Here is a 15,117-nt window from a genome sequence, read left to right as displayed (position 1 = left end):
TACCACTCTGGTGCGGAACGTGTCCTTGTGGACCTACGAAGTTCAGTAACTTGATCCGAAGCTTCATGATCATCATCATTAACTTCCTCCCCAGTCGGTGTAGGCACCACAGGAACATTTTTCCGCGCTGCGCTACTTTCCGGTTCGGAAGGGGTGACTATCACCTCATCAAGTTCCACTTTCCTCCCACTCAATTCTTTCGAGAGAAACTCCTTCTCCAGAAAGGACCCGTTCTTGGCAACGAAGATCTTGCCTTCGGATCTGAGGTAGAAGGTATACCCAATAGTTTCCTTAGGGTATCCTATGAAGACGCATTTTTCCGACTTGGGTTCGAGCTTTTTAGGTTGAAGTTTCTTGACATAAGCATCGCATCCCCAAACTTTTAGAAATGACAGCTTAGGTTTCTTCCCAAACCATAATTCATACGGTGTCGTCTCAACGGATTTCGACGGAGCCCTATTTAAAGTGAATGCGGCAGTTTCTAAAGCATAACCCCAAAATGAGAGCGGTAAATCGGTAAGAGACATCATAGATCGCACCATATCCAATAGAGTGCGATTACGACGTTCGGACACACGTTTCTCTGAGGTGTTCCAGGCGGCGTGAGTTGTGAAACTATTCCACATTTTCTTAAGTGTGCACCAAACTCGTGACTTAAATATTCTCCACCACGATCTGATCGTAAGAATTTTATTTTTCTGTCACGATGATTCTCAACCTCACTCTGAAATTCCTTGAACTTTTCAAAGGTTTCAGACTTGTGTTTCATTAGGTAGACATACCCATATCTACTTAAGTCATCAGTGAGAGTGAGAACATAACGATATCCTCCGCGAGCCTCAACACTCATTGGACCGCACACATCGGTATGTATGATTTCCAATAAGTTGGTTGCTCGCTCCATTGTTCCGGAGAACGGAGTCTTGGTCATCTTACCCATGAGGCATGGTTCGCACGTGTCAAATGATTCGTAATCAAGAGACTCCAAAAGTCCATCTGTATGGAGCTTCTTCATGCGCTTGACACCAATGTGACCAAGGCGGCAGTGCCACAAGTATGTGGGACTATCGTTACCAACTTTACATCTTTTGGTGTTCACACTATGAACATGTGTAACATCACGTTCGATATTCATCAAAAATAAACCATTGACCAGCGGGGCATGACCACAAAACATATCTCTCAAATAAATAGAACAACCATTATTCTCGGATTTAAATGAGTAGCCATCTCGAATTAAACGAGATCCAGATACAATGTTCATGCTCAAAGCTGGCACTAAATAACAATTATTGAGGTTTAAAACTAATCCCGTGGGTAGATGCAGAGGTAGCGTGCCGACGGCGATCACATCGACCTTGGAACCATTCCCGACGCGCATCGTCACCTCGTCCTTCGCCAGTCTCCGTTTATTCCGTAGTTCCTGTTTTGAGTTACAAATATGAGCAACCGCACCGGTATCAAATACCCAGGAGCTACTACGAGTACTGGTAAGGTACACATCAATTACATGTATATCACATATACCTTTGGTGTTGCCGGCCTTCTTCTTGTCCGCTAAGTATTTGGGGCAGTTCCGCTTCCAGTGACCACTTCCCTTGCAATAAAAGCACTCAGTCTCGGGCTTGGGTCCATCTTTTGACTTCTTCCCAGTAACTGGTTTACCGGGCGCGGCAACTCCCTTGCCGTCCTTCTTGAAGTTCTTCTTACCCTTGCCCTTTTTGAACTTAGTGGTTTTATTCACCATCAACACTTGATGTTCTTTTCTGATCTCCCCTTCCGCTGATTTCAGCATTGAATATACCTCAGGAATGGTCTTTTCCATCCCCTGCATATTGTAGTTCATCACAAAGCTCTTGTAGCTTGGTGGAAGCGACTGGAGGATTCTGTCAATGACCGCGTCATCCGGGAGATTAACTCCCAGCTGAGACAAGCGGTTGTGCAACCCAGACATTCTGAGTATGTGCTCACTAACAGAACTGTTCTCCTCCATTTTACAGCTGAAGAACTTGTCGGAGACATCATATCTCTCGACCCGGGCATGAGCTTGAAAAACCAGTTTCAGCTCCTCGAACATCTCATATGCTCCATGTTTCTCAAAACGCTTTTGGAGACCCGGTTCTAGGCTGTAAAGCATGCCGCACTGAACGAGGGAGTAATCGTCAGCACGCTGCTGCCAAGCGTTCATAACGTCTTGGTTTTCTGGGATTGGTGCATCACCTAGCGGTGCTTCTAAGACATAATCTTTCTTGGCTACTATGAGGATGATCCTCAGGTTCCGGACCCAGTCCGTATAGTTGCTGCCATCATCTTTCAGCTTGGTTTTCTCTAGGAACGCGTTGAAATTGAGGACAACGTTGGCCATTTGATCTACAAGACATAGTGTAAAGATTTTAGACTAAGTTCATGATAATTAAGTTCATATAATCAAATGAACTCCCACTCAGATAGACATCCCTCTAGTCATCTAAGTGAAACATGATCCGAGTTAACTAGGCCGTGTCCGATCATCACGTGAGACGGACTAGTCAAGATCGGTGAACATCTCCATGTTGATCGTATCTTCTATACGACTCATGCTCGACCTTTCGGTCCTCCGTGTTCCGAGGCCATGTCTGTACATGCTAGGCTCGTCAAGTCAACCTAAGTGTATTGCGTGTGTTCCGAGGCCATGTCTGTACATGCTAGGCTCGTCAACACCCATTGTATTCGAACGTTAGAATCTATCACACCCGATCATCACGTGGTGCTTCGAAACAACGAACCTTCGCAACGGTGCACAGTTAGGGTGAACACTTTATTGAAATTATTATAAGGGATCATCTTACTTACTACCGTCGTTCTAACCAAATAAGATGCAAAAACATGATAAACATCACATGCAATCAAATAGTGACATGATATGGCCAATATCATTATGCTCCTTTGATCTCCATCTTCGGGGCACCATGATCTTCTTCGTCACCGGCATGACACCATGATCTTCATCATTGTGTCTTCATGAAGTCGTCACGCCAACGATTACTTCTACTTCTATGGCTAACGCGTTTAGCAACAAAGTAAAGTAATTTACATGGCGTTATTCAATGACACGCAGGTCATGCAAAATAATAAAGACAACTCCTATGGCTCCTGCCGGTTGTCATACTCATCGACATGCAAGTCGTGATTCCTATTACAAGAATATGATCAATCTCATACATCACATATATCATTCATCACATCTTTTGGCCATATCACATCACATAACACATGCTGCAAAAACAAGTTAGACGTCCTCTAATTGTTGTTGCAAGTTTTTACGTGGTTTGTAGGTTTCTAGCAAGAACGTTTCTTACCTACGTATGACCACAACGTGATTTGCCAATTTCTATTTACCCTTCATAAGGACCCTTTTCATCGAATCCGTTCCGACTAAAGTAGGAGAGACAGACACCCGCTAGCCACCTTATGCAACTAGTGCATGTCAATCGGTGGAACCTGTCTCACGTAAGCGTACGTGTAAGGTCGGTCCGGGCCGCTTCATCCTACAATGCCGCCGAAACAAAAAACGACTAGTAGCGGCAAGAAGAATTGGCAACATCAACGCCCACAACTTCTTTGTGTTCTACTCGTGCATAGTAACTACGCATAGGCCTGGCTCATGATGCCACTGTTGGGAATCGTAGCATAATTTTAAAATTTTCCTACGCTCACCAAGATGCATCTATGGAGTATACTAGCAACGAGGGGAAAGGAGTGCATCTACATACCCTTGTAGATCGCGAGCGGAAGCGTTCCAATGAACGTGGATGACGGAGTCGTACTCGCCGTGATCCAAATCACCGATGACCGAGTGCCGAACGGACGGCACCGCCGCGTTCAACACACGTACGGTGCAGCGACGTCTCCTCCTTCTTGATCCAGCAAGGGGGAAGGAGAGGTTGATGGAGATCCAGCAGCACGACGGTGTGGTGGTGGACGTAGCGGGTCTCGGCAGGGCTTCGCCGAGCTTCTGCGAGACGGAGAGGTGTAGCAAGGGAGGAGGGAGGCGCCCAAAGGTGTAGGTTGCTGCCCTCCCTCCCCCCCTTTATATAGGCCCCCTGGGGGGGGGGCGCCGGCCCTGGAGATGGGATCTCAAGGGGGGGGGGCGGCGGCCAAAGGGGGGAAGGGGGTGCCTTGCCCCCCAAGGCAAGTGGGAAGCCCCCCACCCTAGGGTTCCCAACCCTAGGCGCATGGGGGGAGGCCCATGGGGGGGCGCCCAGCCCACTAGGGGCTGGTTCCCTTCCCACTTCAGCCCACGGGGCCCTCCGGGATAGGTGGCCCCACCCGGTGGACCACCGGGACCCTTCCGGTGGTCCCGGTACAATACCGGTAACCCCCGAAACTTTCCCGGTGGCCGAAACTTGACTTCCTATATATAATTCTTCACCTCCGGACCATTCCGGAACCTCTCGTGACATCCGGGATCTCATCCGGGACTCCGAACAACTTTCGGGTTTCCGCATACACATATCTCTACAACCCTAGCGTCACCGAACCTTAAGTGTGTAGACCCTACGGGTTCGGGGGACATGCAGACATGACCGAGACGCCTCTCGGGTCAATAACCAACAGCGGGATCTGGATACCCATGTTGTCTCCCACATGTTCCATGATGATCTCATCGGATGAACCACGGTGTTGAGGATTCAATCAATCCCGTATGCAATTCCCTTTGTCAATCGGTATGTTACTTGCCCGAGATTCGATCGTCGGTATCCTAATACCTTGTTCAATCTCGTTACCGGCAAGTCTCTTTACTCGTACCGCAATGCATGATCCCGTGACTAACGCCTTAGTCACATTGAGCTCATTATGATGATGCATTACCGAGTGGGCCCAAAGATACCTCTCCGTCACACGGAGTGACAAATCCCAGTCTCGATCCGTGCCAACCCAACAGACACTTTCGGAGATACCCGTAGTGCACCTTTATAGTCACCCAGTTACGTTGTGACGTTTGGCACACCCAAAGCACTCCTACGGTATCCGGGAGTTGCACGATCTCATGGTCTAAGGAAAAGATACTTGACATTGGAAAAGCTCTAGCAAACGAAACTACACGATCTTTTATGCTATGCTTAGGATTGGGTCTTGTCCATCACATCATTCTCCTAATGATGTGATCCCGTTATCAACGACATCCCATGTCCATAGTCAGGAAACCATGACTATCTGTTGATCAACGAGCTAGTCAACTAGAGGCTTACTAGGGACACATTGTGGTCTATGTATTCACACATGTATTACGATTTCCGGACAATACAATTATAGCATGAACAATAGACAATTACCATGAACAAAGAAATATAATAATAACCATTTATTATTGCCTCTAGGGCATATTTCCAACAACTACACCATCCAACACCCCTAGCTCCGCAAACACCCCCTCTCCCCGTCCTTTCCAACTATATACTACCCTACCTGCCGAACACAACTTATCACCACCACCATTAACACCCACCATAGCCAATCCCAACCATACACTCACCCCACCCGAGACGTCCCCAACACCCCCGACCCCTGCTCCCTCCCCAACACCCCCGGCCCCTACTCCCACTCCACCACCCAGCCCTACTCCCACTCCACCACCCAGCCCTACTCCTTCGTCCGACTCTTCCGCTGCGCCGGACTCACCAGTACCCACCTTACCCCCTCGTGCTATTCCTATAGCAGCCCCGATTAATGATCATCGCATGCGTACTAGGGCCAAATCAGGATTTCATCAACCCCAAGACCGCCTAAACCTTCATACCTCCGTATCTCTCACTTCTCTTCCAAAGAATTACAAAACTGCTCTACTTGATCCCAATTGGGCCACTGCCATGCAAGAAGAATATAATGCTTTACTTCAAAACAACACCTGGCAACTTGTTCCTCGTCCTCCCAATACAAATATTGTTTCTGGCAAATGGATTTTTCGCCAAAAGTTCCACTCCGATGGGAGCCTCTCACGATATAAAGCCAGGTGGGTTTGTCGTGGCTTTTCTCAGCAACAAGGAATTGATTACGAAGAAACCTTCTCTCCTGTTGTTAAACCTAGCACCATTCGCACCGTTCTTAGTGTTGCTGTCTCCTCTTCATGGCCCATTCACCAACTTGATGTTAAAAATGCTTTCCTCCATGGTTCCCTTCAAGAAACTGTCTACTGCCAGCAACCTCTGGGTTTTGAAAATCCATCCTTTCCAACTCATGTATGTCTTCTTCAGAAATCTCTCTACGGTCTTAAACAGGCCCCACGAGCTTGGTTTCAACGCTTCTCCTCCTTCATTCAAATAATAGGCTTCACTCCATCTCTCTCCGACACCTCTCTTTTTGTGTATCATCAAACTTCTGACACTGCCTATTTACTTCTCTATGTCGATGATATCATTCTTACCGCCTCCTCTCAAAAGTTCTTAGATCATATTGTCTCTCTTCTTAGATCTGAATTTTCTATGACTGACCTAGGACTCCTTCATCATTTCTTAGGCATTGCTGTTGTTCGAGATTCCTCCAGCCTTTTTCTTTCCCAACGCCAGTATATTCTTGATCTTCTTAATCGTGCTGGTATGCTTGACTGTCAATCATCTCGCACTCCTGTCGATACTAGTTTTAAACTTTTTTCGGCTACCGGTGAACCCTTTTCCGATCCTACTCTCTATCGTAGCCTAACAGGTGCTCTCCAATATCTCACCATTACTCGTCCTGAAATCTCTTTTGTTGTTCAACAAGCATGTCTCTATATGCATGATCCCCGGGTTCCTCACTATAATCATGTTAAACACATTCTTCGGTATTTAAAAGGAATTCTCAATCATGGTCTCCACCTCAATAATTCTTCTCCAAACTCGCTTACCGCATACTCTGATGCAGACTGGGCTGGTTGTCCTGACACTCGAAGGTCCACTTCCGGTTTTTGTGTTTTTCTTGGTAACAATTTGATTTCTTGGTCTTCGAAAAGACAGGTTACAGTCTCACGTTCGTCGGCCGAGGCTGAGTATCGCGCTGTGGCACATGCCGTTGCAGATACAATCTGGATTCGGCAGTTACTCTCCGAGCTACACAGGCCTATTGAGCAGGCCACTATTGTCTACTGTGACAACATATCAGCAGTCTACATGACCAGCAATCCAGTTCAACACCGACGCACAAAGCATATTGAGATTGATATTCATTTTGTTCGTGAAAAGGTTGCTCTTGGTCAGGTTCGGGTGCTTCATGTTCCCTCTACGGCTCAGTTTGCTGACATTTTCACCAAGGCACTGCCTACTAAGCCGTTTCAAGATATCTGTTTCAGTCTCAACGTCGTCGAGCCTGCCGTTGATACTGCGGGGGGATGTTAGAGTAGTCATTATGGTATACGACTTCTAGTCCAAGTCAGTTTTGTACCCCTACCCCAAGTCGGTTTGTACCCTCTTATATACTCTTGTATGCCGCACCAAATCAATAATAAGCAACAGTTTTATTCAGCTATCATGGGCCTCTACGAGTGCACATGCTCCTCGCTATCGATGAAGCACGTGCCAATCAAACTCAGCCAAACCACTGATGTCCGATGTGGCATACGCCGTGCAGGAGAAGTTGGACATGCAACTCTAGTCGCACTCCGCTAGCATTCGCTAGTGTCCATGGTGCTGTCATGCGTGTCCTGTAGCTTCACATCATACACAACGTGCAACTCGCCGCTGGCGCCGCCCCTCTCGGCCGTTCCTCTCCGTTTCGTCCCCTTCCTGTCTGTTCCCCTCCCCCACCACCATTGTCGGCTCCGGCAGTTAGGCTGGCCCCATTCGGCTGGGATGCCCTCGCCGCCATGTTGGATTCGAGCTCCACCTTGAACAACGAATAGCTCGCCCTACGTATCACCGTCCGCCGGTCCTCGCCGATGGATAAGGGGCGTGCACTCGAGCTCTGTGCCCTCCCCGATGGCCTGGAGGGGCAGCCCATGCTCCGCGCCCTCCTCGAAGAGGCAACGAGTGGCCAGTGGCGCCAGTCACCTCCAACTCCTGCTCATCCTAGACGCCGCTAGGTGCTCGTCCCCGCAGAACCTAGTAATAGGCGCGGGCCACTCGCCGCGCTGACCAAGTGACCAGACCCACTAGGTCCGGCAGCAGCGTGTTGTTCAGATCCGCTGCCGCTCGGCGACTCGGGTGAGGACCTCCTCCGCGACGTCATCCACGAGCCCTTGACCTCGGTAGAGACGGACAACCGGCACGGACGCCGCAAAAATGCAATTTGATCGCGAAGGTTCTGATGCGAGGGTTCGGCTGTGGAGGCAGAGAAATGAGGAGTGCCATATTGTGGGTCAAAATTTGTAAAGTCTGGTTGCAGATGCTCTAGAGCGTTTTAAAATATTTTATAAAATGTTTTTATTTCCTTCAAAGCAAGGAACCCACCGGAGCTCGACACCCATGCACGGACGTCACTTCCTCTTGCGCTGCCTCGCAATTTCGCGGTGACTAGGATCCTTCAGACAAAAAAATCCATGGTCCCGCGTGTCTGGCCTGGATACGGCCGGTCGAGTGGCAGAGTCGTAGATATCCGGAAGAACGCGTCCGATAGACGAGCCGAACCGCTTTCCACGCCCGACTTCACTCCTTCCAGCCAGCCAGCCACCTTTCCTTCGCTTTGGTTTTTTTCTATCCGATTGATCGATCGATCGATCGACCGCCGAAAAGAGCTTTTTCTCCAGCGCTCCGCCTCACCGCGGCATCTCCCCTCTAAAAGCACCGGACGCCGACGCCACGTACCGGAGCACCCACCAGACTCCTCCTCCGCAACTCAGCTCAGCTCCCTCCCCCACTCTCCCCGCAGCGAGCGAGCGAGCGAGCGATCGGCGATGAAGAAGTGCGCGTCGGAGCTGGAGCTGGAGGCCTTCATCCGCGGGCGGGGGCTCGCCGCCGAGCAGAAGCCCGGCAGCGCCGCCGCGGGCGCGAATGGTCCCTACGGCCTCTTCTCCGCCGCCGACCTCTCCAGCGCCTTCGGCTTCGCCGACTCGGTGAGTCCGTCGTCCTCGATCGATCTCCTCTTGTTAACGTACGTAGCGCAGCAGAGGAGCTGATGAAACTGTGGCGCGTACATAGTACAGAATTTTTGGATGGTTATGGCATGGCATGTTTGGAATTTCTGATGATCATACGCGACACAAGCATATATTTTTTCCCTTGATGTCATGAGATGGTGCTTGCATGATCCCTGCCGTGTGCCGACTAGAATTAATTTAATCACCTGCGGCTTGTGGATGTGATGCGGGCCATGCGGCCTAGCCTTTTCTTCTTAGCAACATGCTTAACATCCTTGAGAAAGAAATGACTATATTTTGGAGGTGGCTGAAAGATTCCCATATGCCAAAATTAGGAGTGTGTGTGTGTGTGTGTGTGTGTGTGTGTGTGTGTGTGTGTGTTCAGTCTTTCTTTTCTTTCATTCGAATTTCGGTCATCAACTGAAATCAGTGGCTTTTATGGTGATTTTGGCTTTTTCAATTCGGCCAGCACCAAAAGTTGTGTTTGAATTTGACTGAAATTCAACCAAAAGATTACCAAATTTTGTCAAACATCTGAATTCTGCTACAGTCTACCATAGTCAAGTGTCACCAAAACTTCTGGCTGAAATTCAACTAACAGTTACCAAAATTTGACAAACAGTTGAATTATGCTTCAACATTCCATTATAACTGTCACCGACCGAGGACTTGAGCTTGCTTTTCTTAGTAGTACTCCTAGAAGATGCAAACGAATAATACAGCTTTGCTATGCATGAGATGTTCTGATGTAGAGCTCCATTGGGCGATTGTTTTCACTGTACTGAATTTCTTTCGTTTTTTCCCCAATTAAGCAGGCCCTCAATGGAACCATTCAGAATCACCTGTGGCCTCAGTCCCCGAACCTCGGCGCACGGCATCCCGCAGTCTCCACGACAATCGAGTCGCAGTCGTCATTCTATGGTAACACACCCAACATAGTTCCTCTTCCACAGTTTTCAGTGAGTTCATATGATTGTGTTTAGAAGAAGAATGGTTTACTGTTGTGTGCGATGGTTTTCAGTACTAAACTGCACACTGAGGCACATGATGTGAGGTGCTGTTGCGTCTAAACCAGACTCAGTTACAACACATGACTGTTGAATTCTCTATCTATGCAGCAGCAGCGAGTCCCACGTCGGCCACCAATCTGAGTATCAAAGAGAGCCAAGCATTCGGAGGCACGAGCGGCTCGGACTCCGACAGCGAGTCGATGTTCGACGACGGTGGCTTGTGCGACAACGGCACGAACCCAACGGACGTTAAGAGGATGAGACGGTACATCAAGAAACACGAGCCATGATGCCTTTTTCCCCTTCTGTTCTTCATTCACTGGTCAAACCATAAACCCTTGTTTGCCAATTACTACAGGATGGTGTCGAACCGGGAGTCGGCGCGGCGGTCGAGGAAGAGGAAGCAAGCTCACTTGGTTGAGCTGGAGACGCAGGTAAGCTACACTATGGCGTGCGTACTGACTAGTAATTTTCAAGGTTCAGTTGAGTTCATTCTGACTTGTGAATGGCTGAGCTGCAGGTGGATCAGCTCCGGGGTGACAACGCGTCGATCTTCAAGCAGCTGACGGACGCGAACCAGCAGTTCACGACGGCGGTGACGGACAACCGGATCCTCAAGTCGGACGTGGAGGCGCTGCGGGTGAAGGTGAAGCTGGCGGAGGACATGGTGGCGCGCGGCGCGATGTCGTGCGGGCTGGGCCACCTGGGGCTGTCCCCGGCGGCGCTGAACCCGTGCCGCGTCCCGGACGTGCTGGCCGGTCTGGACTTCCTCCCCGGCGGCGCCGACGACGCCTGCTTCGGCAGCCTGTCCCCGGCTGAGCAGGTGCAGAGCTCGCCGATGCAGAGCATGGCCAGCCTCGAGAGCCTCGAGCACAGCAGCCGGATGCAGCACGGCGGCGGCGCCGACGCCGTCGACGTCTGGGGCTGGGACTCCAGCTCCAACGGCGCCATGTCCAAGTGAAGCCATGCACGTTCCTCCCTGTCTGCGTACCTACCTATGTCGAAGTGTTTGAGCTGATGAAAACTCTTGATGGACTTGAGTTTTTCAGAGTCCTCTCGTGTCGCGTCAGTCGGTAATAACTCTGCGTCTTCGGGGTGCCTAGTAGCTATGTAATGGAACTTTCTACCCAGAGTACATGTAATGGTACGTAAGACCATGTCAGTTAACTGTGATCTGTCAGTCAGTGGTAAGCTTCATTTACAGATTACACACGGTACACTTCCCTTTCCCGCCATTTCATTTACAGGCTACGGTGGATTGTTTTGGATGGACGGCTCGTCGTCCCTTCCCGCCATTTCTGCCTCGCGCTCCCTGTCATTCATCTCGGCCACCAGCTCGCGGTACGCTGCGGAGGCCAGGCCGCCGGCCTCGGCGATGGCGCCCAGCGCCGCCGCCAGCCCGACGCAGACCCTCCGCTTCCCTTCCTCCTCGTTCGGCGGCTCCTCCTCGGCGCTGCTGCTGCGGCGCCTCGCGGCCGCCGCGATGGCCGCCGCCTCCGCGGCGACGCCCTCCACGGCCCGGGTCGCCGCGTCCACGTCCACGGCCTCGACCGCGCGGGCCCAGGCCACGATCAGCCGCGGCATGTCCTCGCCGTCCTTGACGCAGCTCCGCGCCCAGCCCCAGAGCGCCGCCGCGTACCCGCGCTGCGACTCCGCCCAGGCCTCCAGTGCCGCGCGCCAGCCGCGGAGCTCCGTTGCCAGCGCGCCCGCCGCGGTGGCCGCGCGCGTCGGCCCCGGCGGCGGCGGCGGGCCCCTGATGCCTCCCTCCGCCCCGGCAGCCGAGGATGAGAGGAGCGCGCTCGCCTCGTCCGCGGTGCGCTTCATCACCCGGTGCGCGTCGCCGATCACCCGCCACATCCTTGCCAGCCTGAACAGCAAAGCAACGAGGAACATCAATCAAACACCTGCGGCGTCACCATTATCTTGGGAATCGATAGAGCACGCCATAATAAATACACTTACCCTCGGATGAGCTCCGCGAGCTGCGGCAGCAGCTCGTCGTCGCGGACGGCGACGATCCTCCGGGACACGGCGTCGACCGAGGCGAGGGAGATGTTGAGCTTGGTCCGGAGGTCCCTGATGGCGGCCCTGGTCCTCTCGATGGCGAACGGCTCCGCGCCGTTGGCGTCCTGGCTCCTCAGCTGCGCCACCTTCTTCTCGTACGACAGCCGGACGCGCTCCCCTGCCTGGAAATACATTTCATATCACAACTTCATCTTAACCGGTGTTGAACTTCTGACGATTATACGAGAATTGGAGTGGAATTCGGAGAGAAGCGCGTGTGATCGGTCGAACGAACCCTGACTTCCTCGTAGAGCTTCTTCTCCCACGCGTAGAGCCTGTCGAGGCTCTCCTTGTGGCTCTGGAAGAGCTGGAATGGCTCCGGCGAGGCTTCACGGGTGCCGACTTGCTCGTCGCCGTCGCCCCCCTCGACGTCCCCTCTCTGAGCAGGTGGTCGAACTGTCTATGTACAAGATAGGAATGATCAATGCTACAGCTCTACCACATGCCTGAATGATTCACTCTGTTCTAGTAGTTTGAAGAAGAGCAACCGACATGACAGGGCATAATTCAGATGTTCAGACTTTACCTTTCTTCTGGTAGGGGACGACCTCCAGCAGCACCGAGACCTCGGCGGCGGTTTCGGCGATCTTCGAGAAATGGCCCTTGATGTCCCTCATGGCCTCCGCCACGCTCGCCGGCGGCCTGTCGACGAACACGGTGAATCGGCCGGGGGTGCTCTGCTGCTCGACCTCGGCGCTCGCCCGCACCCTCAGCTTCTTGCTCACACCCACCACCCTCTTCTCTTCTTCCTCCCTTGGCGCCACTACTACCTGCGCTCTCTCTGCCTGCTCATGACCATGCGCCTCCTCCTTCTCTGATTCGTCTTCACCATTGCTGCCATCCTCGCTTATTTCTTCCAGCTCCAGCATCTCACCATCTTCTTGATCAGCATTCCTCACCTCTTCGACGCCGTGATTGTGATTCACATAGCCCACGCGATCGGTCGGCAGCGAAGAGAAGGGGTCGACCCAGAACACGTCCCACGCCGACGGCAGGTGCGACGGCGAGGAAACCGGAACGTCGTTCGCCGGGGGACGGAAGAGCCGAGGATCCACGCCGAAGAACCCATCAACCACGGCGGCCTCTGGAGCTCCAGCCTCGCCGTCCCACCGCCCCACCAGCGGGTGCACGGGCGCCCCTCCTTGCCTCAGGCGGTTGACGACGAGGAGGACGGCCCTCTTCTCCGGCGAGCACGGGCGGTGGGTGCACTGCGCGGCCGTGTCCTGCAGGAAGTAGAGGTGCTCGTCCTCGGCGAGGCAGTAGAAGAGCGCGAGCGAGACCCGGCGGAGCGACTGGAGGTAGGCGACGTGGGAGGAGGCCAGGAGGTCCCGCTGCGCGATCGCCTTCTTGACGAAGCTCCGGCGGTCGTGGCACGTCTTCACGGCCTCCTCCTCGTCGAGGTTCTTCGACGAGGAGCAGCCCATCGGTCCCGGCAGGCCAGATTGCTTGCTGCTGCCGTTGGGTCGGTCGGGACGAGGACGAGAGGCGGACGTGATTGTTATCTCGTTCTGTTTACGTGTTCTTGTAGGGATTGGATTAGTACGTCCTGAGATGCTTTGGTAGCGTTGGGTCTCCGCAAGAAACGAAGAATTCCCTGGGGAGGTGAACTGAAGCTGAGGGAAACATGGAAGAGCTCAGGCTTGCAAAGAATCTCTCGCTGACAAGAAATGGTCGCAGCGCTTCACACGCTGTGCTTCTTTCCTTAGATTGATAGAGTGGCGAAAGTTGCATCTTAGCATTGCTTCTTGTCTCATACCGATGAAAGGAAGAAGAGACATGTGTATCTCCATTTGTCTGTTGGGACTTTGGGAGGTGGGTAGACAAATGATATGAGCACCTTTCACCATGGTGTTCATCTAGGGCATCCCCAATTACCCACCACAAATGTCCAAGTCCATTTTATTCTACTCTACACTACTTATCATTTGCTTGTCATCATAAATGATTTAAATATAAATATTTCGCCTTAGACAAATCATAAACAAGATGCCCCTTCCACGAGTTGGAGATAAAAAAGGCGGTGTTCTAGTTACCTTCCGTCAAGGCGCCGGTCCGGATGGCTTTATCGGAGCTTCTTAAAGTCTTTTTGGAAAACTATCGAAATGATCTCACCACTGTCATTCAGCACCTTGCTAGCTCGAACTGCGATTATGCAAACGACGTCAATTCTGCCAATATTGTCCTACTCCCTAAGTCTGTTGATGCGCAAAATATGAGTGACTACTAGCAATGAGTTTGATCCATGGCATCTCCAAGCTCCTTGCCAAGAGTCGGGTCTGAGCTTGGCAACATAGTACCAAAGAGGCAGAGTGCCTTCATCTAGGAACGATGCATTCACGATAATCCTCCATGTCTAGAATCTTATCAAAGCTTTGCACACAAAGAAGAACCCAACCACTTCTTAAAGCTCGATATATCTAAGGCCTTCGACTCAGTCGATTGGCCGTACCTGTTTGAGGTGTTGCAAGCTCTGGGTTTTGGCCAGAACATGCGCGACTGGATTTCTTTGTTCCTGTCATCCTTGACCTCTCGCGTTTTTCTTAACGGGATTCCGCCCCCATCCCACCATGCTTGGGGGTTCTTAAGCTTGTTTAGCCTCGTAATGCTAGACTAAGAACTCCTCTATACGTAGATGATGCCGGAATGTTTGCCACCCAAACAAGGAGAAGTTATCAGCCATCCACCACATCCTTGATGTTTTCGCCGATGCCACTGGTCTAAGAACGACCATCAGCAAGATTGAAGTATTTCCTATTCGTTGCGAGCACATTGACCTAGCTGACACCCTCTGGATCTTCCCAGCTAAGATGGCCGCTTCCCCCAGCAAATACCTCGATCTCCCCCCTGCACATTCGACGCCCCCGGAAGGTGGAATTGCAACTTCTCGCCGATAATAATCATCACTACTTTTTATAGCATAAGTTTCATCACAATAATAATCATAAGTAGAAACTTTGTTCTCATCATTATAAATTTGCATATCAAAACTTGGGAGACTAAAAATATCATCTTTATTAA

The 15,117-nt window shown here is 51.4% G+C and overlaps 2 protein-coding genes across 5 annotated transcripts; one reads left to right on the top strand and one right to left on the bottom strand.

Annotated features, from left to right (window-relative positions):
• Positions 1–8,628: 8,628 nt before the first annotated feature.
• Positions 8,629–11,243, top strand: LOC109772339 (bZIP transcription factor RISBZ4). Of its 4 annotated transcripts, none has more exons than XM_020331020.4 (5): positions 8,629–9,001; positions 9,841–9,946; positions 10,144–10,300; positions 10,394–10,469; positions 10,556–11,243. In XM_020331020.4, the coding sequence occupies exons 1-5, from the start codon at positions 8,843–8,845 to the stop codon at positions 10,994–10,996; spliced, it is 939 nt and encodes a 312-aa protein (XP_020186609.1). In that variant the 5' UTR covers positions 8,629–8,842; the 3' UTR covers positions 10,997–11,243. The 4 variants fall into 4 exon arrangements, with proteins under 4 accessions (XP_020186609.1, XP_020186608.1, XP_020186611.1 ...); XM_020331019.4 differs by having other exon boundaries at positions 8,634–9,001; positions 9,838–9,946; XM_020331022.4 differs by having other exon boundaries at positions 8,639–9,001; positions 10,147–10,300.
• Positions 11,211–13,824, bottom strand: LOC109772338 (uncharacterized). The gene is made up of 4 exons (XM_020331018.4): positions 12,626–13,824; positions 12,335–12,495; positions 11,998–12,221; positions 11,211–11,902 (listed from the first exon to the last, which is right to left on the bottom strand). Exons 1-4 carry the CDS (start codon positions 13,521–13,523, stop codon positions 11,284–11,286), a joined length of 1,902 nt encoding a protein of 633 aa, XP_020186607.1. The 5' UTR covers positions 13,524–13,824; the 3' UTR covers positions 11,211–11,283.
• Positions 13,825–15,117: the final 1,293 nt, after the last annotated feature.

Source organism: Aegilops tauschii, chromosome 6, assembly GCF_002575655.3.
Source record: "Aegilops tauschii subsp. strangulata cultivar AL8/78 chromosome 6, Aet v6.0, whole genome shotgun sequence".
Taxonomy (NCBI): domain Eukaryota; kingdom Viridiplantae; phylum Streptophyta; class Magnoliopsida; order Poales; family Poaceae; genus Aegilops; species Aegilops tauschii.
This window is presented reverse-complemented; position numbering and strand designations above follow the sequence as displayed.